This window comes from Larimichthys crocea, chromosome XXII (assembly GCF_000972845.2).
Source record: "Larimichthys crocea isolate SSNF chromosome XXII, L_crocea_2.0, whole genome shotgun sequence".
In the NCBI taxonomy this organism is placed as follows: Eukaryota; Metazoa; Chordata; class Actinopteri; family Sciaenidae; genus Larimichthys; species Larimichthys crocea.
Genome location: NC_040032.1, coordinates 11,671,688 through 11,697,641, shown reverse-complemented (window position 1 = coordinate 11,697,641; position 25,954 = coordinate 11,671,688). Strand labels below are relative to the sequence as shown.

At 43.1% G+C, this 25,954-nt stretch overlaps 3 protein-coding genes across 4 annotated transcripts; 1 reads left to right on the top strand and 2 right to left on the bottom strand.

Moving 5' to 3' along the window:
* Positions 1 to 206: 206 nt before the first annotated feature.
* On the top strand, positions 207 to 7,602 carry micu2 (mitochondrial calcium uptake 2). The gene is made up of 12 exons (XM_019253579.2): positions 207 to 478; positions 914 to 1,043; positions 2,641 to 2,672; positions 2,751 to 2,826; positions 2,909 to 2,956; positions 3,278 to 3,360; positions 4,700 to 4,753; positions 4,846 to 4,943; positions 5,754 to 5,925; positions 6,010 to 6,118; positions 6,209 to 6,366; positions 6,623 to 7,602. The coding sequence occupies exons 1-12, from the start codon at positions 281 to 283 to the stop codon at positions 6,722 to 6,724; spliced, it is 1,260 nt and encodes a 419-aa protein (XP_019109124.2). The 5' UTR covers positions 207 to 280; the 3' UTR covers positions 6,725 to 7,602.
* LOC104931672 (interferon regulatory factor 2-binding protein 1) lies at positions 7,585 to 11,139 on the bottom strand. The gene is made up of 2 exons (XM_010746738.3): positions 9,011 to 11,139; positions 7,585 to 8,033 (listed from the first exon to the last, which is right to left on the bottom strand). Exon 1 carries the CDS (start codon positions 10,809 to 10,811, stop codon positions 9,036 to 9,038), a length of 1,776 nt encoding a protein of 591 aa, XP_010745040.1. The 5' UTR covers positions 10,812 to 11,139; the 3' UTR covers positions 7,585 to 8,033; positions 9,011 to 9,035.
* A 3,068-nt stretch (positions 11,140 to 14,207) lies between these two features.
* hnrnpl (heterogeneous nuclear ribonucleoprotein L) lies at positions 14,208 to 25,417 on the bottom strand. Of its 2 annotated transcripts, XM_027273679.1 has the most exons (14): positions 25,278 to 25,416; positions 24,776 to 24,894; positions 22,185 to 22,422; positions 21,770 to 21,855; positions 21,580 to 21,676; positions 21,417 to 21,489; positions 17,161 to 17,196; positions 16,825 to 16,893; positions 16,483 to 16,733; positions 15,845 to 15,966; positions 15,554 to 15,755; positions 15,402 to 15,459; positions 15,168 to 15,263; positions 14,208 to 15,067 (listed from the first exon to the last, which is right to left on the bottom strand). In XM_027273679.1, the coding sequence occupies exons 1-14, from the start codon at positions 25,359 to 25,361 to the stop codon at positions 15,009 to 15,011; spliced, it is 1,590 nt and encodes a 529-aa protein (XP_027129480.1). In that variant the 5' UTR covers positions 25,362 to 25,416; the 3' UTR covers positions 14,208 to 15,008. The 2 variants fall into 2 exon arrangements, with proteins under 2 accessions (XP_027129480.1, XP_027129481.1); XM_027273680.1 differs by lacking the exon at positions 17,161 to 17,196 and having other exon boundaries at positions 25,278 to 25,417.
* Between the last annotated feature and the right edge of the window lie 537 nt (positions 25,418 to 25,954).

Sequence of the window (25,954 nt, the reverse complement as noted above, 5' to 3'; positions counted from 1 at the left end):
TATTTATTTATTTATTTTTTTCATGTATTTTTTTTGTTATCTTTTGTTATTTTTTAATATTGCTGATTATTATGACAAAAATTGGCGGCCCCCCTGCAGTACCTCTGCGGACCCTCTAGGGGTCACGGACCTCTTGTTGAAGACCAGTCTGTGGGCTGGAGCTGGAGTCACGTGACTCCAGGGGCGTGTCTCTACACACACACACACACACACACACACACAGAGTACGGAAGCCGCCTCGGTGTGTTTACCGAGCTTTGTGGAGGAAGAAGAAGGAAAGATGGCCACCTGGGGAAGACTGGCCTCCGTGCTGAGGGGCGCTGTGAGGAGTCCTCGGTCTCTGAGGAGTCCCGCGCTCCGCCGTGCAGTCGGTCCCGGTCTGTTCGGCTGTGCTGTCGGTACCGGGCTCGTCTTGTTCTACAGACAGCGCGCTGACAGGAGGACTCTGCCCTTCTCCGTGTTGGCCGAGGAGCAGAAAGTGAGTAAAAGAGCTCAGACAGACACGTGACTGCTGCACACATCAGCGCGTGTTAATATAAAGTGGAATAAGAGCTGATGACGTCATGTATTTACATTAGGGCGTGGACACTGAGGAGCTCTAACCATCAGCTGATGACGTCATGTGATGTGTTTACATTAGGGTGTAGACACTGAGGAGCTCTAACCATCAGCTGATGACACATTATGTGTTGTGTATGTGTGTTTACATTAGGGCGTGGACACTGAGGAGCTCTAACCATCAGCTGATGACGCGTTATGTGTTGTGTATGTGTGTTTACATTAGGGCGTGGACACTGAGGAGCTCTAACCATCAGCTGATGACGCCCCCCAGCTGTCAGTGCATGCACAGGAAAGAGCTCCTCTCAGTTCATTAAGCTTCCAGTGATTGTGTCTGTCTCCTGCTCTGATCCAGGAACCTGCAGCTCCTCAGCTGTCTGCCAGACGGATCCGCTTCAACCAGTTCGCCTCAGTGGTCTACCAAGACGAGCCCTACATGACCCCCAGAGACTTCCTGTTCTCTGTGATGCTGGAGGACGTTGACCGTAAGATGCTCTGAAGTCCAGCTCCGTCTACGGTGGTGTCACCGTTCTCCAAATCCAAGAGCCGACTCATGCCTTTTGTTAGACAAGTCTTGGTTTTAGACGCCCCGACAGCTGCTACGTTTACAAATTCTCATTTAAAAAAGATCAAGAACAAGTGTGACATAACCAGGGGCGCCGCCGGGAATTTTGGGCCCCCTCTGTGCAGCTGTTGTCCCCACATCTCTAGGACCTAACTATCCCATCAAAAGCTTTACATAACTCTAATTAATTAAAGGCTTGCAACTGTTTTAATACTAGTACTAGCACAATATTTACTGGTGGTGATTTGTACATGCATGCAAGTCTGCATACAGGTTCATTATCTGATTTGACTATTTGACTATTTGATTAAAAGCCACCATAAAAATGTGCTAAAGGCTAAATTTTTATTTAACTTTTACTGCGTAAAACACGTAAAAACAAACAGATAATTCATTTCATTATTATATTTGAAATATATATATACTCAATGATGATGGTTTAATAATTTTATATTGATGTTTACCTATTTTTTGGGACCCCTGTCAGTCGTGGGCCCTGGACATAACCTCCATATATTCTACAAATCAAAATAATTCTCAACTCACCTGCAAAAACTGCAGAAACCAGGAGAATTGTCGACCCTGCTTTTGATTTCAATACTCAAATTTTCTATGAATCTTTCAATATAGAACCGATATTGTGACGCCCCTGCCATAAAAATTATGTGGATCATGTCATCCATCCAGGAGCTGGGTCAGGGTGGCAGCAGGTTTAGTAAACACCTCAGTAAACACATTCCAGCTCCTCCTGGGGGATCCCGAGGCGTTCCCATGCCAGATGGGCTCATGTAGTCTCTCCAGCCAGTTCTGGTCGTGCACTGGGATCTCCTGCCAGTTAGAAGTGTCAGGAACATCCAACATTCAACCAAACAACCAACATGAACCAAAGCTCCTCACCAGAGCCCGGCCACCCTGTGGAGGAAACTCTCTTTGCAAATAGGGATTGAAAATAGGTCCAGGGTGTAGCCTACTGTTACAGGAAATTGTAAAAGAAAAACCCTTGAATAAGGAGGACTGGATTCAAAGTATCAAAGTTTAAGTTGAATTTATTATTCTTGTACAAGAAGGAGTGTTTAACAGTGCAAGACACAAGAGAAAAGGCTCCTCGAGGAGCTCTAACAGTTGGTTCTTATACAATTTTCTTAAAATGAACTGTCTCAGACACCTCCCCACTGACAATTTCCTTTTTTGGTTCTCCGCTTCGTAATGAACATTGTGTTTCTTGTCCAAAATGACACTTCCCTTAACCTGCCTCTCTTGTCCTTGAACTGTTTTTTTAATTATCTCTCCCTGCCAGCCTCGGTAAACACAGGCCAGATAAGGGAAGTGGACGAGATATGCAAAAGACAAAAAACACACACACACACTCTATAAGAGTTAAAACATCTGCACCCCAGTATAATCCTAATTTTTATAACACCTGCCTCTCACCTACCAGCTGGATGACTGGACTTGATGGATGCAGACATCCAAACATTTGTCGTCTTATTGAAATTTCTCTGTTTCTTCTCATGTAGGGAAACTGCAGAAGAGAATGTTAACACAGCAGGTATGTTTACTTCTCGTCACGTCTGATGTAACAAGTTCACATCATGTGGTCATCATGTCATCTTCTTTGTGTCTGCAGGAAGTCGACAGAATGTTGGTGTCCGCCTCTAAAGTCGGAGCTGGTAACGATCTGTTCAGAACGTTAGGAGACAATGGTGAGTCTCACGCGTCGCCTTCACATTCTGCAGTCTGTGTGCATGCAGAGTATTTGTTGGTGATCTTCTGATTCCTTTGCAGGTTTGATATCGTACACAGAGTATCTCTTCCTGCTGACTATCCTGACCAGTAAGTAGATCCCCGGCTCTCACCTGAGCCGCTGAGCCATACGAGGTCTTTCCCCGACTCTCCGTAATATTCTGATGAATGGATTTGCTCGTGATTTCGTGACTTAAGCGGTTGCATTTTTTTCCTCTGGAAAGAATAACTGCTTTGCACACCTGCACATTTCAGCAGAGCCTGGCCCATAAATCAGCAGCTGTTGACCTGATTTGTGTTCTGTTTCCCAGCGCTGCGTTGAAAAAAAACGCTACTTTGCCCTACTAACCAAGTGTTGTGATTCAGTGTGAGGTCAGAGTTTGGGTGACTGACAGTGCGTTGCTGTTGCAGAGCCGCGTACAGGATTTCACATAGCTTTCAAAATGCTTGATGTTGACGGCAATGAGCAAGTGGACCAAAAGGAATTTCTCAAGGTAAGACCTCTGATGGAGATTTTCTAATGTTGCAGGTGTGTGATAATACGACTAATAAATAACGACTAAAAGTCAGTCCCAGATTTACTCTTGTTTGGATACTCTCTTCTTAGCTTCCTCGGTCATCCTCTTCGGTCTCTTTACATCTGTTGATCCCGGGTTATGTGTCCACTCGCCCAGCTTTTGGTAGCTCCCCATCAGCATCCCCTCCCAACATCCCGGGCCAGAAAATCTCCTCTTCCCGATAGTCCAAAAACATTTCTAGTACAAACACTAACATGTTAGAGTTCGCAGCTTCACTGTCGGAAGCCAGACAAACCATATCTCCATAAAATATGATCCAGTTTCACCAAAATCTGTTAAAATGATTTAAAATCTGTTATTCTATGGTGGAAAAGTTGCATAATGCTGCTCATAAAGCGACTCCAGATGCATCGAACATTCTTCAAATATCCAAATCTCCTCTAGGCTGTGCTAAATGATGAATCCCACGTGATCATAACGGATTATTTACTAGCATAGGCAACGCCCTGTAAATGCAATATAAGGGCAGGAGCTGTGCCGTGTGCATACACCGGGAGCGACTGCTCAATAATTGGACTGATGCCACCAAATTGATTCATCTGTCTCATCAAATATATCTGTGCGATTGTCGACAAGTGTGTGAATTCAGTGAAAACAAGATGTCAGAATGTTCTGTTACCTGACAGAAAAGCAAGATGCAATGTGTCCATATACCGCACCAACGTTTCAGATGTAATCACGAGGTAACACTGTGTATAGAGAGCATTGTGATTCTGTCTGTGTGCATTTAAATGTCACCATATCACCACCTTTTCAATGCTGCGTCACGCACCGATGCTGGACCAGAGAACGCTGTGAAGGTGAGGGAGAGCTGCACCGAGCCGCTCCGCTCTGTTCTGTTTTTCCATCTGTCATGTGTTTGCATCTCTGCAGCCTGAGTCAGCCGCTCGAGTGCAGTCCATTTATGTAAAAGTCACTTGACATTTTCAGGTGTCTGTCTTCTTCCCCGAGCAGACCTCCCGTGTGCGTGGTGTAGTTCAGGCCTCGGCTCGTAGACTTGCATGTTGGCACGCATGCACCCTGTGTCGTATTTTCATGTCGTGACTCGGCGTGCGAGCACAAAGCCTTCAGTGAGAGAGCAGAAAGCGTGCATGAATTAGCTGCCTTAGTGTCCATTGTGTGTGACTTAGATGAAGATTAAAGCTCTGGTTTCATATTTTATGTTGTGGGAGTTCAGAGAAGAGATGTGTATGTTCAATGCAGGTGAAATAAATTCACATATTTTGGATTGTTTTCTCTTTATTTGCTCCTGAAGCTGAAGAACATCATCGGGAGCAGCAAAAAGAGAATTCCTGTGGACGGCACAGAGGTGAGGATTCAGATCTCTCTCTCTGTTTTCAGCCTCACTAGTACAGAGTCATGTCTGCCTGTTCAGCTTCAATATTCACTGAATGTTTACAGAAACCAGCGGAGGAAGGAGAGCACGTGAACACAACACTGCAGGCCTACTTCTTTGGAAAGAAGGGAGACAACAAGCTGCAGTATCAGGAGTTCCGCAGGTAGGAAAACTCAACAGTGATTTCATCCTGCAACTGTGCATGTATATATATTTTATATTATATTTAAATACATTTGCAGGATGACCTCACAATTGTCTGGAGGCTGCCCTCACTGCCCCTTTTAATGAAACAGAAAATGTTCCGTTGCTTTTATTGAGCAAAGATTTGTGTTACAGTGTTTTACAGTTGCTTTGGCTCAATTATCATAAAAATGTCATCATGCAGATCTCTCAGTGAGTCGAACAAATCATCACCTTCAAATCTAAAATTCTGTCCTTGCATAAAAAGTGCACTAATCATGCTCACTCTTCTGAATACAGACGCCTTACAAGTGCACTACACGGACAAAAGTATTCAGACGCCTGACAGTTATACCAGCAGGGACATTGTGTTCAAATACTTTAATGAAATGATTGATAAAAAATGATTGTGTAACGTTATTTCCAGCATTACATATTCAGTGCATTGTTTTCATATTTCTGTGTGTGTAATGCTGAGATGACGACTGCAGACTGACAGATGATAACTTTATTTCCAAATGCAACATTCTTGAATGAATATATAAAATGTTGTGATGGTCTGATAAACTTACTGCATGATGTTTTCCTTGATTTGATACAGATGTTTTTGTTTCGTGAGGCCAAAATTCAAAGAAATGGAGCCAAAGCTTCTGTAAAATACGACAACACAACTCTCGATTTGTCCTGTGATGGTTCTCACCTGCTTTTCAACCCTTTCTGTCTCTTTATTTGACTTTATTTTGGATTTTGATGGTCATTTTTTATATATATACGTCACTCTGTTCCTTAGGTTCATGGAGAACCTCCAGTCTGAAGTCCAGGAGATGGAGTTCATGCAGTTCTCCAAAGGCATGGACACCATGCGGAGAGAAGACTTTGCAGAGTGGCTGCTACACTACACCAACGAAGAGGACAATGACATCTACTGGGAGAACATGAGGAAGAAGATCCCTGCGGGACAGGTTCATAAAAAGTTTTAAAAAACAGAATGCTGTGAAAACGTCTCGCAGTGAAGCGTTAAAGTAAACGGACATTTTGTCTTGCAGAGCATCACGTTTGATGAGTTCAAAGCTTTCTGTCTCTTCACCAACAACCTGGAGGATTTCTCCTTTTCACTGAAACTCGTCATCGGAGCGAACCGCCCCGTTGGAATGGGTAACACGCCTCTCTGATCAGAACCTTGATCTCTCTGAATAAACTGCAGATGACTGCATTCTTCCTCCCTTCCCTCTCTCTGATTCTCAGCCCAGTTCAAGCGAGCCGTGAGGATCGCCACGGGCCACGACCTGTCCGAGAACGTGCTGGATACCGTGTTCAAACTCTTCGACATGGACGGAGACAACTGCCTGAGTCATAAGGAGTTCATCGGCGTGATGAAAGACAGAGTGCTGCGAGGTCTGAGGGTGAGTGCGTCCATCTCCAAACATAAACTCAAACACCGAGCTCTCTCTGAAGCAGAATACCAGCCTGCCTGCGGTTTAAAACTCACTGATTAACATGTTGGATCTTGTTTAAACTGTAACTCTGCAGGAAAATGAACATGAGTCATCAAAGACTGCTGATGAAATTAGACACTGCAGACGTCACATGCTTGCTAATACTGTTTGTAATAATCCCTTTTTGAGATCGCTTTAACTATTTGCTACATCCGACTTTCAGGTGCAGCATCAGGCCGGCTTCTCTGGCTACTGGAAATGTGTGAAGAGAGAGACCCTGAAGGGAGCCCAGGAGGCGCTGGGGGACGGCAGGTGTCCCATCTGAACCACGGTGGACGTCTCCAAATAAGATGATCACTCCTACCACTGCCCACCTTTGTATCTTATAATCAAAAATGTGGTGTGAACATTAGAAATGTAAAAAAAAAAGGATTACACCACTATGTCTGTGTATGAATGTTTACAGATCAAGAACGTGTGTGTGGTGTGTTTACATGTTTTATCTACGGACTCATGCTTTTTTTTATATTAGAGCGGCTGATCACTTTTAATTCTGCACTTACACACTCCTTTTGCTTCTCACACGCGGTGTCTGTGCTTCAAGAAGGGATGCATGCTGATTCTGCTCTCACGATTATCTGGTGTGGGTTTGTTGAAATATTCATGGAATAAAAAAAGTTTTCTATCAGTCTGAACGTTGCGCCGCGTCGTCGATGTTCACACAACAAACCAGCTCTAACTAATAACTATTTTGTAATTTATTGTAGAATTGACCTGTCAAGATCACATGAGTATGTGGGGTTAACCATTGAAGATTGTGATGCTAATTATCTTACCATACATATAATTCAAAAAGTAAATAGACAAAACAAGCTTACTTCTGTGATAGATGAACAAATTAGTGACTGATGCCAAGGTTATCAGTGAATACAGCATACACAGCTACAATACAATAAAATTACATTGAGCATGAAGCCATCTTTGGTCTTCTTATCACTATAAACAAATACATAGAAATTTGTATTGTATCAAAAATAGAAATTACATAGCCATATTGAAAGTAAATTCACATTTTTGACATACAATATAAGGAGATTACCTAAGAGACATATTGTGGGATTACATTTTTTCAATCCTTGGCGTTAAGGACCCAATGGTTTTGCCACGTTTTTGAACATTCATCTGTTTTTTTTACTCCAAAAAAAAAAAAAAAAAAATTGCATGTTTCTGTCAAACCATCTATCAACATCGCCGTCATCCACCTGTGTAGGACAGTATGCAATGTACTGTATATAACAAAAACAAAAACACAAATGAAAAGACAAAATAGATTGTCATTCTTAAAACAAGCGTGTGCTTTCTATCCGGGGCTTTGAAAGTGAGACCTGATGAGACAGAGAGAGAGAGAGAGAGAGAGATTTGGGTCAGGACTCGACGTTCGGGTGTTGTTGTTGTTGTGATGCAGCCCGGGCCCTGACAGACGGACGTGTGTCTCTTCTCAAAAGTGAGTCTTGTTGTGTCGTTTAGTTGACGGTGTGTGTAGCGGGGGGTCCTCCTGGGGTTCAGAGTGATTCTGTTCTCGGTGGACAATCTGCTCGAGATAATAGGGAAGTGCTTTCAAAGTGTTTGATCCACTGCGGAGAGAAAGAAAAGAAGACAAAGTGTGTCAAAAACAGTTGTGATTCTTTTTACGGTAAATTTTGTTGCATTTCCTTCAGATGTACGTCATGCTTTTGTCAAAATATGAGAACAATCATACGAGCTCTGTCTTTTTTTGTTTGGGAGAGGAGAGAAAGTGGCGAGCGACAAGTCTCCGAAAGTCTTAAAATTCATTGAATTTGGCTTTAGAAGATCGAATTTAATTTAAAATGTCTGGAATATTTTTATGAACACTAGTTAATTACACATTTTTCTGCATGTCAGGAGTCGTTCAGACATCCGACCTGTAACAAGTACCGTCACTGCTACACGAGCGACAAAACATCTTTTTGTTTTTCTGTCAATTTTCCGGCACGTATTTGTTTTCAGGTTAATTATATTTTTTAGAAATTGTTAAATACCGAAATAAGAAATTTTTCTGTGAGTCAGGGTATCCAGTTGCGTTGAACGATGTTTTAAGATGTCCCTGCTGGGTTCAAATTTTCAAATAAGCTGCTGTCAGATTTTGAAATTTCTCGTCTCTTCTGACACCGTGACAGACTAACACCTTTGTTTTGCGTCTACGTAATGCGGGCGCCGATTATATGCAAAAAACAACAAACCCTCCAGATTTTAAATTACAGACCGTAAAAGGTGTGATGTGTTTTTAGCAGATTGCAGAGGAGGAACTGCAGCGCTCCACTGTAATCTGTGTTTTAACACACACCGTAAACAAGACGAGGAAAGTATTTATAACGTGTTTGTTAGAGTGTGACGAGCTGAAGTTAGAGACGGTGGCTCTTTGTGGCCACATATAAAAATATATTCTGCTGTAATTTTGCTCTACGGCCACTAAAAAAATGCAGATTTAGCCTCCAGCAGTCTGCGTGCGTCAGTGTGTGATCAGCTTTTTCATCGTGTTCAGTGTGAACAGGGTGTGAACACCCTAACCGTCCCTCTCACGTGGTCTTACCATTCACCACAACAGGATGGAGACGTCAAGGGTCGTTCTCCTTCTTTACTGTCACGTCTTCTCCAGCCAGGATGGTTGAGATTTCTCCCTGCATGAAGGCCCAAGGCACGGTGGATCCAGCCAGGGGACAGCGCTCTCCGCTGGGGCAGTACACCTCCCCGCCTTGACCTTGGCTGCGGATGAACCCTCGGGTACATGGAAAGCAGAACTTGTGGTGCGTGACAGAGGGACACTGGACAAAATGTGTGTCCTCCAGGCGCTCTCTGCAGAGGGTGCAGCAGAGCAGGGTGCCCTGAGCGCTGCTCGTGGACTCCCCGGCGCTGGTGTTGCTGCTCGGACCCACCGAGCTTAAGCCCTGCCCCAAGGATGCCTGGGAGACTGAGGTGGAGGCGGTGGAGGGGCTGCTGCTGGTGGGGCGCCCGGCTGAGGAGTGGGCTGTGGACATGCTGGGGCTATCTCTGGCCATCTGGCTGGAGCTCAGGCTGTCCGCGACTCCCATGAGCGCCGAGATCGGCGAGGGCTGGCTGTGTAAACGGGGTGGGCCCTCTTGAGGGACGGCCATGCCTGGAAGAGGCTCCATGCCTGCGTAGGCACCTCGTGGCCAGGGCTCTCTCGCCGGATGATCGGACCTCCCTTCGCTCTCTCCGTTCTCGGAGCCCGGGGAAGCCTTACGGCGCCGGGTCGTGCTCTTCGCCGGTACGGGGCGTCCAGCTGCTGCCATAGGCATCCCTGCATCTGGCTGTGGCAGGACCTCTGGGATCGGGGGCTCCTTGAACATCCGCACGCCGTCATTCAACAGCTCGGACAGCGCACGCCAGTCTCCCGTGCCTTGCCGCTTCTCATATTCCACATAGCGAAGCCCAGAGTTCACCGCTTTGCCCGCGTCTTTGGCCGAGTCGCGGAACATCTGCCTGACCAGGTCTGGGACCCCTGAGAAGATCATCCCAGAGCCGGCGGGGTACTCCACAAACACCTTCAGCTCAAACTCTGGACTTGTGCTGGCGTCGAAGGCCAGGACGCGACCCATCAGGTTGTGGTCTTTCCTGAAGCGCACGTTAAAGGGGACACAGCTGCTGAGAGCCACGAGTACATCCCGGACCGCTTTGGGACGGTTCGGCCAGCCTTCGACGCGGCTTCGAGCCACCTCGTTCAGCTCGGCCATCACTTCGTTGTTCCTCCACACCGCAGGATCTATACCCACCAGGGTGGAGGTGCTCGGTCCGAGGGACACGGCCTGTCTTCTGCCAGCGTCGCCCATTATGGTGCCGGCTGAGACCGCAATCGGTGTCGCCCCGGACCTGGAGCCTGATAACGGGGCTAGAAGCCCATGAGGGGCTGCTACTAACCCCTGAGCTATCAAGGCATGGGTTATGTTTCCATGCAGACTAGGAACTGCCCCAACTATAGCACGCCGAGTGTTCGGGCTCTGTCTGCTGCCCTCTGACAAGGCCACATCTTCAGCTCTGTGCAGACCATTGGGGAGGCGAGAGGACACCCCATACTCACCCCTCCCCCTCTCCAGACGCTCCGCATGCTGCTGCCGCCCCGCTTCAATGGGCCCGGCCGAGCTGGGTTTGCCCTGCTGTGGACCGGGAGACCTGCCGTCCAGCACCCCGTGCGTGCTCTTCAGCTGCCGGGCGGTCTCGATGAGGAGCTCTATCCTGTCCGCCCCGTCGTAGTTGACACATCCCCGGCACACGGCCTCGCTGAACTCCCACAGCATGGCCCAGGGCATCTTGGGCAGATCGCAGAGGTAGCACCATTGTCGTCTGGAGGAAGACTGCGAGGCGGAGGAGGACATGTTGTTTACAGGCCTCGACCAAACTTTCTTCAGGGGAGGGGGGGGAGGAGGAGGAGGAGGAGGAGGAGGCCTCACACACACACACACACACACGTTTATGTTTTTTTTTTTTTTTTTTTTTCTCCCTCCACTAATTCTCCTTCAGTTTTCGGTCGACGCCCGCCAACGTGCCGCGCATTTCACACCGGAGACCAACCGGGAAAAAAAACCTGAGCTCGGAGCGCGAGCCTGCACGGCAGCGTTTGAAAGTTCGCGACGTGTTTCTGTCTCGGTTTGTTCGCGTCGGTCTGTGTGGAAGGAAGTAAAATGTCATAAGACACCGGAAACACCTACGCGGCGGAGGCCCGCAAGGCACCACGGGAGCTGTAGTCCTACGCTTTAAAGAAATATAGACGATAAAAAAAACAGTAAAAGAAAGTGTTCTTTTAATGTTTTTACCCTGTATATTTATTTAATAGTGTTTAATTATTACTGTGTGTGCATTAGAAAGTAAATGGACTCAGAACAGGTTATAAAATCAGGTACGGAACAGGATTAGGGCCACAAAATAATAAAAAAAAATTCTTGTTTTCAATTCTGAGATTAAAAGTCAGAATTCTGAGAAAAAAAGTCAGAATTCTGAGAAAAGAAATCTGAATTCTGACTTTTAAACTCAGAATTCTTTAGACTTTTTTCCAATTCTGAGGGGAAAAAAATAAAAAGTCAAAATTCTGAGTTTAAAAGTCAGAATTCTGAGAAAAAAAGTCAAAATTCTGAGAAAAAAAATCTTTTAATCTCATAATTCTGAGTTTAAAAAAATTTTTAAACTCAGAATTCTGACTTGTTTTCAATTCTGAGAAAAAAAAATCTGAATTCTGAGATTAAAAGTCAGAATTCTGAGGAAAAAAATCTGAATTCTGACTTTTAAACTCTGAATTCTGAGATTAAAAGTCAGAATTCTGACTTTTAAATTTTTTAATCTCATAATTCTGAGTTTAAAAGTGTTTTTTTTCTCCTCAGAATTCTGACTTTTGAACTCAGAATTCTGACTTTTTTTCAATTCTGAGGAGAAAAAAAAAAGAAAAAAAATCTTTTAATCTCATAATTCTGAGTTTAAAAGTGTGATTTTTTTTCCTCATAATTCTGACTTTTAAACTCAGAATTCTGACTTTTTTTCAATTCTGAGGGGAAAAAAAAGAAAAAAAATCTTTTAATCTCATAATTCTGAGTTTAAAAGTGTGATTTTTTTCCCCTCATAATTCTGACTTTTAAACTCAGAATTCTGACTTTTTTTCAATTCTGAGGGGAAAAAAAAGAAAAAAAAATCTTTTAATCTCATAATTCTGAGTTTAAAAGTGTGATTTTTTCCCTCATAATTCTGACTTTTTTCTCAGAATTCTGACTTTTTTTCAATTCTGAGAGAAAAAAAAAGTCAGAATTCTGAGATTAAAAGTCAGAATTCTGAGGAAAAAAATCTGAATTCTGACTTTTAAACTCAGAATTCTGAGATTAAAAGTCAGAATTCTGACTTTTAAATTTTTTAATCTCATAATTCTGAGTTTAAAAGTGTTTTTTTCCCCCTCAGAATTCTGACTTTTGAACTCAGAATTCTGACTTTTTTTCAATTCTGAGGAGAAAAAAAAAAGAAAAAAAATCTTTTAATCTCAGAATTCTGAGTTTAAAAGTGTGATTTTTTTTCCTCAGAATTCTGACTTTTAAACTCAGAATTCTGACTTTTTTTCAATTCTGAGGGAAAAAAAAGAAAAAAAATCTTTTAATCTCATAATTCTGAGTTTAAAAGTGTGATTTTTTTTCTCATAATTCTGACTTTTTTCTCAGAATTCTGACTTTTAAACTTAGAATTCTGACTTGTTTTCAATTCTGAGAGGAAAAAAAAGTCAGAATTCTGAGAAAAAAAAGGCAGAATTCTGACTTTTAAATCTTTTAATCTCATAATTCTGAGATTCTTTTAAAATTTATGTCCTCAAATCAGTGATTTAACAGGACATTTGAGGAGTTTACTGGCAGTTTCCAAGACGCCGAAATCCACAAGTTTAAAAATATGACTTGTTTTTTCAATTTTTAAAAGTCAGAATTCAGATTTTTTTCCTCAGAATTCTGACTTTTTTTATGTGGCCCTAATCCTCTTCCGTAAATCAGTGATTTAACGGGGCATTTGAGGAATTTACTGGCAGTTTCCAAGACAACGAAATCCACAACTTGAAAAATATGACTTGTTTTTTCAATTTTTCTTCAACCCCCCATTTGACTTAAACTGTTAGGAGAGCAGTGCATGTGTTTTATTGCAAATAGAGCCTATTATATAGTTATATGTGTTATATAATACCCTGATAAACATCATGTAGCTGGTCTTCACTCAGAAAATGGTTGTTGTCCGCATATTGTGGTATTTATTTTTAGTCTGTTGGGACTTCATCTACATCTCATGCCAGATAGATAGATACTTTATTGTTTATATTTAGAAATTTAAGCATCCAGTAGCAGCATGAGACACACAATACATCAAAATTAACTTGTAACACAGTAAACATATATTAAAAATAACCTATAAAATAAATCTGGATTTAAGCTTCAAAGCCCCTCCCTCGTGAAAATATAGAATTATGTATGTTAAATTGTCCTGTGTGCAAATCATCATCATGTTTTGGTGATGATTTATCCTCGCTCTTTTCTGGTCTCTACTTAATGTCTTAATTTAGCCATCAGTAGATGAACTGTCTTTGTGGTTTTAATTTAATATTCAGTTAATGTCTGACCACTGCACCTCTGACATAATGAGAAAAATATGACAAATTCTGTTTCTAGGCTGACTTTCTAGTTTAATAACAGTGAGTTTGTTTGTACTTCTCAAATATTTGAATATAGTTATCACAACCTTTATACTTGTACAGATCATTCATACATACTTTTCTGACCGGATACTGACCAGTTCCTCTCGTCCGACACATTTCATTATATTGTTGACTCTGTGTTAACCTGCATATGACAAATAGACTTGAAACTTGAACTAATGTTTCTGTTTGTAGCTGTTTGCCAACCCTCAATTACAGCAAGCGATTCAATGTCAATTCATTTGTCCAATGTTGTGCGATTTGGTGATTGCACTAGGAGTGTTTTGAAGCCAATGGCTGATGTTCACACTGTTGTCCAGATAAAAGTAGCTTTATGTATTTGTAAATTATGTGTACACATTATTTGCTTGGTTTAGCAGTAAAAAAATGTATTTTGTAATGTAACTAGGACACTACAATTGTATGCATGCAGCCAACAAATAGGGCTCAGCAGGTGAAAAGTACTCAACCTCTAGTCATGAACTTCAGATGTGCTGATAATAACTCATGTTTAATAGTAAAGAGTTAAACGTTAAGATGAATATGCAAGTAAAAAGGTCAGTTATTCATTAAATATTCCTTTAATTCATCTAGCACTTGTGAATACAAACTGTGATACTGCAGGTCTGAGTAATTACATCAGAATATACTTGATGCTGGCGTGTGGGAACTGAAACTGAGAACTTCAAGTTAATTGAGTCATTCCAGCCAGAGTATTATTCACAGTATTGTTTACTACAAAAAGTGACAACTGACATTGAAGTCTTGATAGTGACAGATTAGTACCATTCTCATCTTTCATGCCCGCCATCCTTTAATCTTCATAGTGATACTCTTCTATAGTCCAGGTCATAACATATGGAAGGCACCCAAACCACTTCAGGCCAAGTACAGAGATGTCAGAGTGTCTTTTTCAGCCAGAAACTACAGCCGCTTCTCTCTGTGACGACTTGGCAATAAATGTTTTTTTATTTCCCTGTAAAAGGAAACGGGTGTTTCCCTGTTGAGTGAGGAAATTATGAAAGATACAATACAAACCATCTCTGAAGGACATGAACCCTGGTTATATCAATATTCACATTATTATTACTGTTCACTTGATTTAAAAACCAGAAACAGAGGATCACGTTAAAATGTTATTTCGGGGGTAGCAGGTTATTTAAATCTAGTGTGTGAATATACAAAAAAAAACGATGGTCAAAGTCAAATAAATCATACAAAATGATAGTTTAAGTAACAGGTTCTAAACCACATCAATCCTACTCTTTGTCAATACTGCTTGAATGTTATGAAACGTGACAACAGAACTACATAATACTCTATGCAAAGACACAAAATGTTACAAATAGCTTGAGGGGGAGAGTATTTAGTTGGCGTGGTGTGTGGTTGAGAAACACAGTTTCAGTGTGTAAGGGTAAGGCCCACCTGTAAGAGAAAAGAAAGAAACATTTTTAGATATTATGAATTATTAAAATGTACAGAACAACCATAAAAAACACGTTAACGTAACGAGGGGAGAACTCACTAGGGTTTTTCATCTGGAAATGGTTCATCATAGCGAGAGCTTCCATGGCGTCATTGATGGATTCCCACTCGAGAAGGCCCGATGAACTTCGCTCACCTTTTGTGCCACAGAAGACGACAGATTAGTTAATAATTAGATAATACTCAACAGTGTGTTCATGCAGTGAAATAAACACAGATCCGTATAGGATGATTTAGTGGCATTTAGAAGTGAGCAGGCTGTAGTATTACTTACTCTTTCCGGTGAAGAGTTTCACACTTGCAGGACTCTTGATTCCCAGTTCATCGCATACCTGGAAGAGATAAGACAAGTTTCAGTGGAAATCTGAGTCTGGTTTGTGAGAAAATCTACACTTCATGATGAAACCCTTTGGCGGCTTTTCTTACCTGGTTGAAGATCTCTACGGAGATGTCAGGCTGTGCGTTAAAGAAGTGCAGGACGTTGCTTGGGTGCTGGATTCTGTTCTTGGCCGCCTGTTCTGGCGAGGTGAAGCGGTTGTTGCGGGATCCGTGGAAATCTTTGAAGCTGCTGGTGTTGTCCTCCAACTGGTAACACTGCCCTGGCACAATGGCCTGCTGCTTGGACACACTGCCAAAGGAAGAAAGCCAGAGGTCTCAAGGTCTGTTAGTTAATAGTCTACACTAATGTTTTGGGATTGTTTGGACAGCTGCTCTTACCAAACGTTGAGTTTCTGTCCGAAGAGGAAGTTGTTGTTGAGGTGAGTGATGGCTCTGTCCACAGAGTAACAGTCTCCCATTTCCACCATTGCTGCCCCAGGCTTACTCTTCATGAACTTAATCTGATGAAAGGAAAAACATTCAGCTGAGTCACACAAACGATCAGGGCTGCAACTAACAATTAACGTGACTGTCAGTTTCTCACAGATGACATTTAGTTAGACATTTTCTGTCCACTAATCATTGCAGAGAACTGTTGTAACAAGCAGCTCTCAGCTTACGTCACTGTTAGGGGATACGGGGGAACAGGAACAAAAAAAAAGGATCCAAGTAAAATTTTGGTGATAAAGGTCAGTACGACAGAATCAAACTCTTGTTTGGTTATTTTTTCTACATAAATCAGAATTCTTTAACTTCGTGTGCACTCTGTATTTTTCTCCTGGTCGTCCTTGTCCCACTTGCAGTGGCTCTACGCCCCATCAGGGGGCCTCATCCCACAGTTTGAGAACCACTGGCTTACACTAAATGTACTTATCACTTAAACAAGTGTTGTAGTTTGTTTTCAATCCAGCTTTTGTAATCACAATCAAACAAACACACGAGAAGAAGTCTTTCATCATCATAATCATCTCACTCACCCTCTCCACGTTGCCGTACAGGCAGAAGATGTTGAAGACCTTGTCAGCGTTGATCTTGGATGGCTCGAGGCCGTATACCATGAGGACCGGTGAGTCAGCATGAGGGCCGTACTCAGGGGGTGGTGGTCCGTATCCAGGGCCGTAGCGCTGGCTACCCCGACCACGCCCACCCATTCCTGGCCCCATGCGGTGGGGTGGAGGGGGGCCGTAGCTGTCCTCATTGTAGCCGTGATAACCTCCTTGAGGGCCACCTTGATTAAATGAATAAAACATTTGCAGTACAGATGCAGCGCTGGAACGTTAATCATTGCTAGAAATGGCGGACTGACGCTGGATATTTACCATAATCAGGTGGGTGGTCTCCCAGAAGGGCAGGCTGCCTCTGGCGTTTGTTGGGATTGGCGTTGGGATCTAAAACGGTAAAATAAAAGTTTCCTATCAAACAGTTTCTTTTCTTCAAAAAGGTATCAAACACCTTACATGGGCTACTATGTGCTTGACAAGCTTGGGATTGACATGCAACAGAGGGGTCTGACATCTCAAGTGTTACAAAAAGTCTGCAGGCTCTATTCTGCTAATCTAACATGACACATAATGGAGATTTTTTTTTTTAACTGATTTTGAAATATAACTCCTATTATCAGCCATCCTAGTACAAACACACACACTCACACACACCTTGTGAATTGTTCCAATTGCCTTCACCATCAGCATCTGTGCAGGTACACATATACACATGTCAAATCCAAATTAACATTTAAAAAAAAAAAAAAAAGGAGAAATTTGGCAACACCGTATAAAAACTCTTTACATGAGAAACATTCAGGTAGAAGATCAGAGAGGAAATATGCATCAGTGCTACAAGCAGCACCTGCAGTCTATGCATGTTTTATTGAAAACTAGGACAACTACACAGTTATTACAGACACACGAGAACATGAGAAGTGAAGAGACATCAGGACTGGCTAGATTACATCGTGGAAAAAAAGTACTGACATTCTCCATAATGGTCCAGTTTTGTTCTAAAAAATAACCCGGATCCACCCACAACCACCCGTTTGTTCAGGACATTATTTTTCAATAAATATTTAATCCTGGTTATGAACACTGTACACACTTTATATATCAGATTTATGCTACTTTTTAAAATTATGTAAGTAGTAAGGAGTTCTTCTGATGATATATTGATGTGCAAAGTCACATCTACACTGACTTAACAACAGCATCAATAAATATAACAGACTAAAAAACCCTTAAATGTTTCTTATGATGCAGCCTTGCAATATTCTAAATGGACACATTAAGTTATATTATTAAGTAATGTAGTGTCTTTAAGGCATACAGAGGCCTGTCAGCAAACAGATTTCACTTACTGGTACTACTAGTAGTAGTATAACTAGCTTATAACCTTAACTGTAACTTAAATATGTATCTGCAGAATATTTATGATATGTAGACCCTGCTGCTACAGTGATATGAGACTGTATTAAAGGTCATGCACAGTGCACTGAACTGCACAAGGGGAGATCACTGGGACTAGTCACCGAATTGAGAGTTTAATTACAAGCACTGCAACCCATTCTGCATTATATATACACAAAATCTAAATAGATATTTGTGTCTGACACAACCTGTGCAGAAATAAAACTCCTAATCTGTCTTATTATCCCCTCACAGGAGCAAACAAACCTTCCTGTGTCGCCACGAGGTGCGACAGCAACCTCAGAACCACTAAAACCAAATAAAAACAACCAGAACTGAAACAAAAATCCACATCTGCGAAATAAAATCCTAGCTCCATAACTGACATATTTTAACCTCCTCCTTTAAACAGAACTGCCTGCCTGTGTCATTCCCTCAGATACTAAAGGTGCTTGGTAAGCCAACAGGAGGTCATCGTGCCATAAATGGAGAAAATTCTTTAAATATTTTAACAATAATTTATGGACAGAAAGTTGCCAAGAGATTTCAGAGCCAGTTTGTCGATTACATTGCTGTAAGTGGTGTAACTACGGGGCCTGTGTCATGAGATGGCAACAGTCATGTTGTTTTAATTTCACATTAACTTTCAACTTTTAACCATCAAGTCAGATTATTCATTCATTTCTGTCAAGTACTTACAGCACCACACATGGAGCATGGGACACAGTGGGCAGGTAGGGGGCAGTCTTCAGCAAGGACGCTACCCGCCAACCTCTTGACTCCAGCCTCAACTCATTCTCCCTCTTCAGTCTTTTCTTCCATCCTTCCTTCCTTCTTTCCTTCCTTCCTTGCATCCCCACCACCAGAGAGAGAAAAGTACATCCACGCATCCGTGCTCGAGGTTTTGACTTGCTGCCGCTCTTGTTTTTCAAAGTCGCTATAAGAGTCTCATTTCCAGCTTACCGTGCTCTGACCACAAAGCAGGACATTTGCACCGTTTGAGAGTAGTGGGCTGTCTGTCCACAGACACACTGAGCCAAACCTGCATCACACGGGAGGCGTTAAAGGCATCACTATGGGCCAGTGAAAAAAAAAAAAAAAAAAAAAGGGAAAATGAAACAACGCAGAAACAACACAAGAACAGCACAGAGAGAAGGGGGGAAATGGGGAGGAAGGTACAGGGGTAAAAAACAGAACACCAGAGTCCATAAATGTAGAAAGCTTTAGGAAAGGGTTTGTAATCTGTTTGCGTCTGTGCTTGTATGCTTGATAGGTGTCTGATGCTTGTGTCTTCATTGGCCCCCCCGTGGATATTTCTTCTCGTGTGAAAATGGACACTCACGTGGCGCTTGCGTATTTGGTTTAATGGCCGCCGGGGGCCGCTTGCAAAGTGAAAAGGAATATCTGCGTGACGATGTGCTGTCATGGCGGGGTTCAGCTGTGTGTTGCCATGGATATTCAGCTCGTTGTGTTGTCGTGTTGTGTTCGGCACAGGAAGGTAGAGGCGAGCGCTGTCTTTTTTTTTGTTTGTTTTGTTTTTTACTGCCCCGGTATGTGGTGTCGTCTGTTCCCTGGTCGGGCTGAGTGTGTCTGAAAACTCCTCTCCTGTGGTTGTGTTATGGGCAGGCACATCCCGAGGGCTGGGAGGCGTGGCCACCAACGACCACACACCTGACTCCCGCCCCTCATCATCAATGTGTTGTGTCAAAAGTGGTGAATCCTCAGGGCTCTGCAGATGAGATGTGCTGTACTGGTTTAAAAAAAAAAAAAAAAAAAAAGGTGGTGGTGGATGCTTATCAGTCTGTGGTGGATATGCGAGGTGTCTGTTCGCGTGGCCTTCGAGTATTTCTGTCCCTCAAACTGAAATGGCGGCTACTGTCCACCACCACGAAAGTAAAATGGACTCCCATGTCAGGTGGTGGCGATAGGGGTGATGATGGACTTGGAATAAGGAAGTACTGAGTTGAGGTTGTGTTCCGGTATTGTTTTTGTTTTTTTTGCCCCACTGTGTCCGATGTATGCCACAGAGCAAATTTACATTAGTCGTGGCTGTGGGTGCTGTTATACTGAAGCTGTAGAAGCCGCTGTGTCTGCTTAGAGGTTGAGGTAAGCCTGTATGAGTTTGCACAGTGAGGACACAAGGAGTACCTCTGGTTGGTAAAAGGCAGCACAAACTTTAGGATAATCAGGAAAGATGTCAAACACCTGTATGAAACTTGAACTGTACATGTCGTGGTCCTGGTTGTGTTCAAGAAAAACAACTAGAGAATTTTACAAAAAAACAAACTTCCTCCAGACAGATACGCTAAAGCACTGATCTGTAATCAGGTTTAAAATCACGGTAAAAGTCTGTTTCTGACCACACATAATCTAAAGGACTTCCATCACGTTACATTTGAGTGAATGCTCTTCTTCCAGCTACCCTGAAATCTGACTAGCTGACAGCTTTGACCTGGATTTTGATGATGGAAGTGGTGGAGAAGAATCTCTGTCACCACAAAGCATGCAATGACCTTGTATTTTTAGTAAAGGTATTGTCTGAGAATTACATCCAGAAAACATAGATCCAATAACAAATGGTGTAGTCCCTTTCTAAATATCTGTCCACGTGATCAAATCTTTGCCCAAGTTCATCAGTGAGTCTCAAAACGACACAAATTTGCTGAGTTGCTGTTTGTAAAATATGTTTTACATTTAAAAAGGTCCCAGAAAATGCAGAATCTGCTGTTCCACCATCAATGCATGCACGGAAAACATACAAAAGAAGTTAATTTGACTAAAATCCCACCCTCGTTCTCGGGGCATATGCAAAATAATCTATCCAATCACAGACTGAGATGCAATCCAACATCAGCAGCTACCGTCTCTCATCGTAATTGATCATTTCATCTTCGACAGCAGTGTTCATTCTGCCGTTTATGCTCCAGCTACTCTCGTCCAACCCTCCCTCTTAACCAGACGTGTGCCTCGTGGTCACATCAAGTCAAATCTGCTGGCGAGTGCGGAGCATTGTCTGAGTCTAATTTAAGCTACGACAAAATCTCCACTATGTTTGAAAGAATGCTAACAGCTGTGAAAGTCTTTGTAGTGTTTACTGCATTAGAGTAGGCAGGGACGTGAGGCTGTGCTGCAGCTGTGACATGCTCTATAAGGGAATGTGAACCTATGTGAAGAATGGTGCGCCTGCGTTTTGGTGCGTTCGGGAGGCTTTTTCGCATGCATGAGCCTGGAATTGAGGTTTGCTGCCCTCGAGGTTGCTCCTCATGCCCTTACTTTGAGCCTGCTGTGTGGTGAGAAAATGCATGAAGACTGTGAAGGCGTCGCAGGAATACTGCCTCTGAACACTGAGCTGAGCAGCAAAAAAAAAAAAAAAAAAAAAAAAAAACACCCATTCATCTGTGATCAAAGGCAATACCCCCGGAGGCAGAGAACCCTGACCATCCCATACAATGGCATGAGAGGAAAAGAGGAAGAAAAAAGGGGGGAAGGAAGAATTGGGGACTGCTTGTTACCTTGGCCACTGAGGTTGGGGTTTGTATAATCCCACGTGTCCTGGTCGTTCTTGAACACATTAAGGCGTGCTGGCTGCAAAGAGGATTGCATCAGAACAATCAAAAATCAGAGGTTAATTAAAAAGGCTGCTCACACCTGATTAGACATTAACCAAACACTTACCTTGGCGTACTCGATCTTTAGCGTGCAGCAGCCAGAATAGATGTCGGCCCCGTTCAGAGAGGCTTTGGCCCTCTGGGCACTTTGGACCGAATCAAATGTGGCAGCAGTGAGTTAAGGTGAGATCTGATTATATTCAAACATCAACATATTGTACAATAACAGAGTGTCTAAATGATTTAAAAAAGGATATTCCACCATGGCCTGAACGCCATTCTTCCTGAAGATGACGATCCTTTGTACGGGACCACAGTTGTTGCAAATGGTGTAGAGCACGTCCTGCACAGACACACACACACACATGTTCAGATAGTACTCTTGATATAGTAAGCATAGCTTATGTGACAGCATGCATGTCATCTTTAAAAAGCTCACACATGAGCAGGGGTTAAACTTTCCAGGCACATAAGCCTAGGCTCACACGCAGCGCCGGGCAGGCCTGTGTGTTTACAGTGCAAGCTGTCAATTTAACCCCTGCACATGAGCAAACACAAAAACATCCATCATGATCAATAAACAGTGAGGATGCACATTGATCTGAATGCTGCTGATGCAGAGGAATACGCCCGTGTGCTTTAATATTTGGTTAATTTTAATAGTCAGGTTACCGTGGTGATAGGATAGATGGGGTTGATGATCGTGAGCAGCAGCACGTTGTTGACACTCCGGGTGTCGTCCGAGTCTCCCGGCCTGGAGATCTTTTGGCTGGTGGAGTAGTTGATGAAGGCGGGGTGGCCTGCGATGTAAACCTGGTTCTCTGCTGCGTACGTGACAGCGTTGCAGGAGCCGTTCATGTCCTCGTACTCCACCAGGGCCTGGCGCTTCTTCGGCATCATAACTACGTAACTGTAAAGAAATTATGTGTAGGATTTAGTGGCGTCTAAACAGTCCCGCCTCACCCTGTCCTTCCTTAAGTGTAAAGTAAAAAACCGTGGTGGCCACGAAACGTGCAAAAGGTTGTGTTGAGCTCAGATCTGTTCTGGGCTACTAAAGAAACACGGTGGACTCTGAAGAACGTGTGGTGTCTGTAGACAGAAAAGACTCATTTTTAATGTAACAAAAACACAACAATTCTCATTTCCAGGTGACTTTACACTAATGAAATCAAAGTTATCTTCCATTTCTGTCATTTTGAGCCCTCTGAATCATGCACACTTAACCTTTTGACTGTGGTGTTGGAAAGGAGGATGCTGTCTAAGGTGCGGGCTATCTTGGACTATGACTCCCACCCACTCCATGAGGTGCTGGACAGACTTAGAAGCAGCTTCAGCCAGAGACTGCTGGCACCAAGATGCTCCACAGAGAGACACAAGAAGTCTTTCCTACCTGTGAGCATCAGTCTCTACAACTCCTCCCTCAAAATAACAGAGTAGCCATCGAACTGGCTTGTGCAATATATAAGTGAAATCTTCCTCACATGCATCCTGCACTTTAAATAATCAGTGTATTCTCTGTACAGTCTCTCAAAGACTAAATTCTTTATAAGGTTTTAGATTTACATATTGCATAGTTCACGGTTACTTGATAGTTTTACTGTTACTGGTTTTATTTAACTGTTATTTATACATGTGTATATAGTCTTAAAACAGGATATCGTATAGGTGTATAGGGTTAGAGTTTTGTTTTCTTGCTATCACTTACTATTAGGGATGTAACGATGCATCATGACATGATTAAAAATCGGTACAAATGCGTGACGACCCGCACCGGTTGACAGAAAAAAGGAATCGTGATTCTTTCGCGAATGCGAGAGAAGTAGGTTATGTTCTTTTTCTTCTTTTTTAAAAATTGTAAATAGGTTATCTTCAAAAAAAGTCACTGGTTGGTGATTCATTTGTCACGTGACTCACGTCACTACGTAGGTACGGAGCACAGAGCGAGGGAAGACATGACGACGGTAGAAAATAGCTTTGAAATAGAGGACGCACCGAGCAGTTTTAAAGCATTTTGGATTCCCTACATACACAAATACAACCGGTGAGAAATGGACAAAACCAAAACAGCATGTAAATATTGCAAGAGACTGCAACATATAGCGACAACACAAGCAACATGCAGCAGCATATCAGCCACCTCGTGAACGAAAACTGCACATTACACCAGTTTACTTGTGAGATCGTTTCTAAAGAAAGGAGATATTTTTCACGATGACAATGTAAGTTGCACTTTTTTTTAAAATCAGAGAACACAAACTGTTTGAGTTTCTGTAAAGAAAGCACCTAAGATTTTTTTCCTACAGATTTTATTTGGTCGTAATTTGTCTGTAGCTCATTTTGATTTAAAAAAAGAATAATCGCAAGAAAATCGTATCGTGAACAAAAAAATCGTGAACCGTATCGAGTCGTGAGTTGAGTGTATCGTTACATCCCTACTTACTATCTCACTCAGTAAAGTATTTCTGATTCTGATTTAAACTAGGGCTGCCACAAACGATTATTTTGATAGTCGACTAATCACCGATTATTTTTTCGATTAGTCGCGTAATCGGATCATACGTAAATTCACTGTCCCGGGAAGGGGAAGGTGGGCGGGCGCTGTAAACCTCGCGGACGGAGCCGTGAGCCACCTTCGCCCCAGAGTCTTTCCATGCCGACCCAGAGCCGCCGCGGAGAGGTCCCACGAGGGGATCCTCCCGCACCGTGCGGGCGTCCCTGACCCGCCGAGTTGACTGCGCGGAAGTTGTGGAAAAATCGCCCTGAATTCACGTGGATTCACTGAAGTTGCGTCACCTGACGCCGATTACCACTACTGCACATGTGTGTAAAAAAACAAAAAACAAACAAACGATGCGTCGACTACTAAATTAGTCGTCGATGATTTTGTTCGTCGACATAATCGTGACTAATCGACTAATCGTGGCAGCCCTTAATTTAAACCAGCTTTAGATTTATCGCTGACAGAGAAGAACAAGAATCCACATTCGAGTCTGCAGGTCTGCACAGCTTCTAGTCCAGCCTGGACCAAACACACAACCAGCACCCCCCATATTAAACCACAGGAAGCTGATAAGCTCTGATAGCAGCCTGTGTGTTATGTGGACACTGTGGGACACCGCAGATAAGAAGAAACACCAAGGTTAACTAATGCTACTGACTGTGTGTGTGTGTGTGTGTGTGTGTGTGTGTGTGTGTGTGTGTGTGTGTGTGTTGCACACACAGCATCCAGTCAGTGTGTGTGTGTGTGTGTGTGTGTGTGTTACCTGATGGCTCCAAACTCCTGCAGGGCCTCCACCAGGTCAGCCTCCATGATGCCGTCCACCAAGCCCCTGATGTGGACCACCGGGGAGGGCAGCGGTTTGTGCGGGTCATCGTAGCTCTCCTTAAAAAAACAAAAACAACAAAAACAACAACATGTAAAATCTTTGTGGGGTCATGAAACACTTTGATGGAGAGAGGATGGAGGCTGATACAAAGTATAAAATGAACGTTAACGGACTGTGTGTGTTAATTTGTTCACCTTAAGGTCAATAAAACACGTTTATGGAGCTTTACGCGGACACACAGCTGTGTGTTTGTTTATTTAACATTAATTAAACTAACTCAGCGACCGTTGGCGGTGACGCCGCGTTAACGTCAAACGGCTCGCTCCGGTTAGTTAGCTCCGTGCAGTCACATCCACACACCACCGACACTACGCGCTCTTTTGAAGCCTAATAAAAACACACACATGCCGCTAAAGGAAGGAGGGGACACCCGCCTCACCGTTGTCATCCCTCCGTCCTCGGTTTTCTGTCTTTTCGTCGCTCTGCCGCCTTCTCCGTAGTATCGGCCCGCAGCGGCAGCCATGTTGTCCTGTCCCCCCTGTGCCGGGCTACTGGCTGCTGCGTTCAAGGTCTGTGCGGAAAACTGACAACTGCCTGCACAGCTGTAGTTCTCCAGTGTGAATAAGTCAGCTATCAATCTGTGGGACAAACTAACATGCTGGGTTCTGGAGGCAGACACGGTCAACACTTTTAAGACTTTTCCTTTTTGATAAAGCGTATAGTTAGGGCTGACTCAGGCTCAGATCTCTTTCAGGGTTATGCCTAGTCAGGCACGGTATTGGTTGAAGATGCAGGCACATCTCCCTTACTTAAAACTCTCTCTCTCTCTCACCATCTGTAAACATTCATGTCTCATTAATGCATGTTACTAACTAAACTTCTTCTAAAGTTTCTGTGCTCTCTGATCCAGCAGGTTCTCGTGGATCGTGGCTGCTGCTGTGGTCCTGCATGACGTCCACTACACATATTACTACTTTCATTATTGTTACCATATCTCCATCACAGTTTATAGTTAGTTGATCTCCCTTACTTAAACCCCTCTCTCTCTCTCTCTCTCTCTCTCTCTCTCTCTCTCTCTCTCTCTTCTCTCTCTCTCTCTCTCTCTCTCTCTCTCTC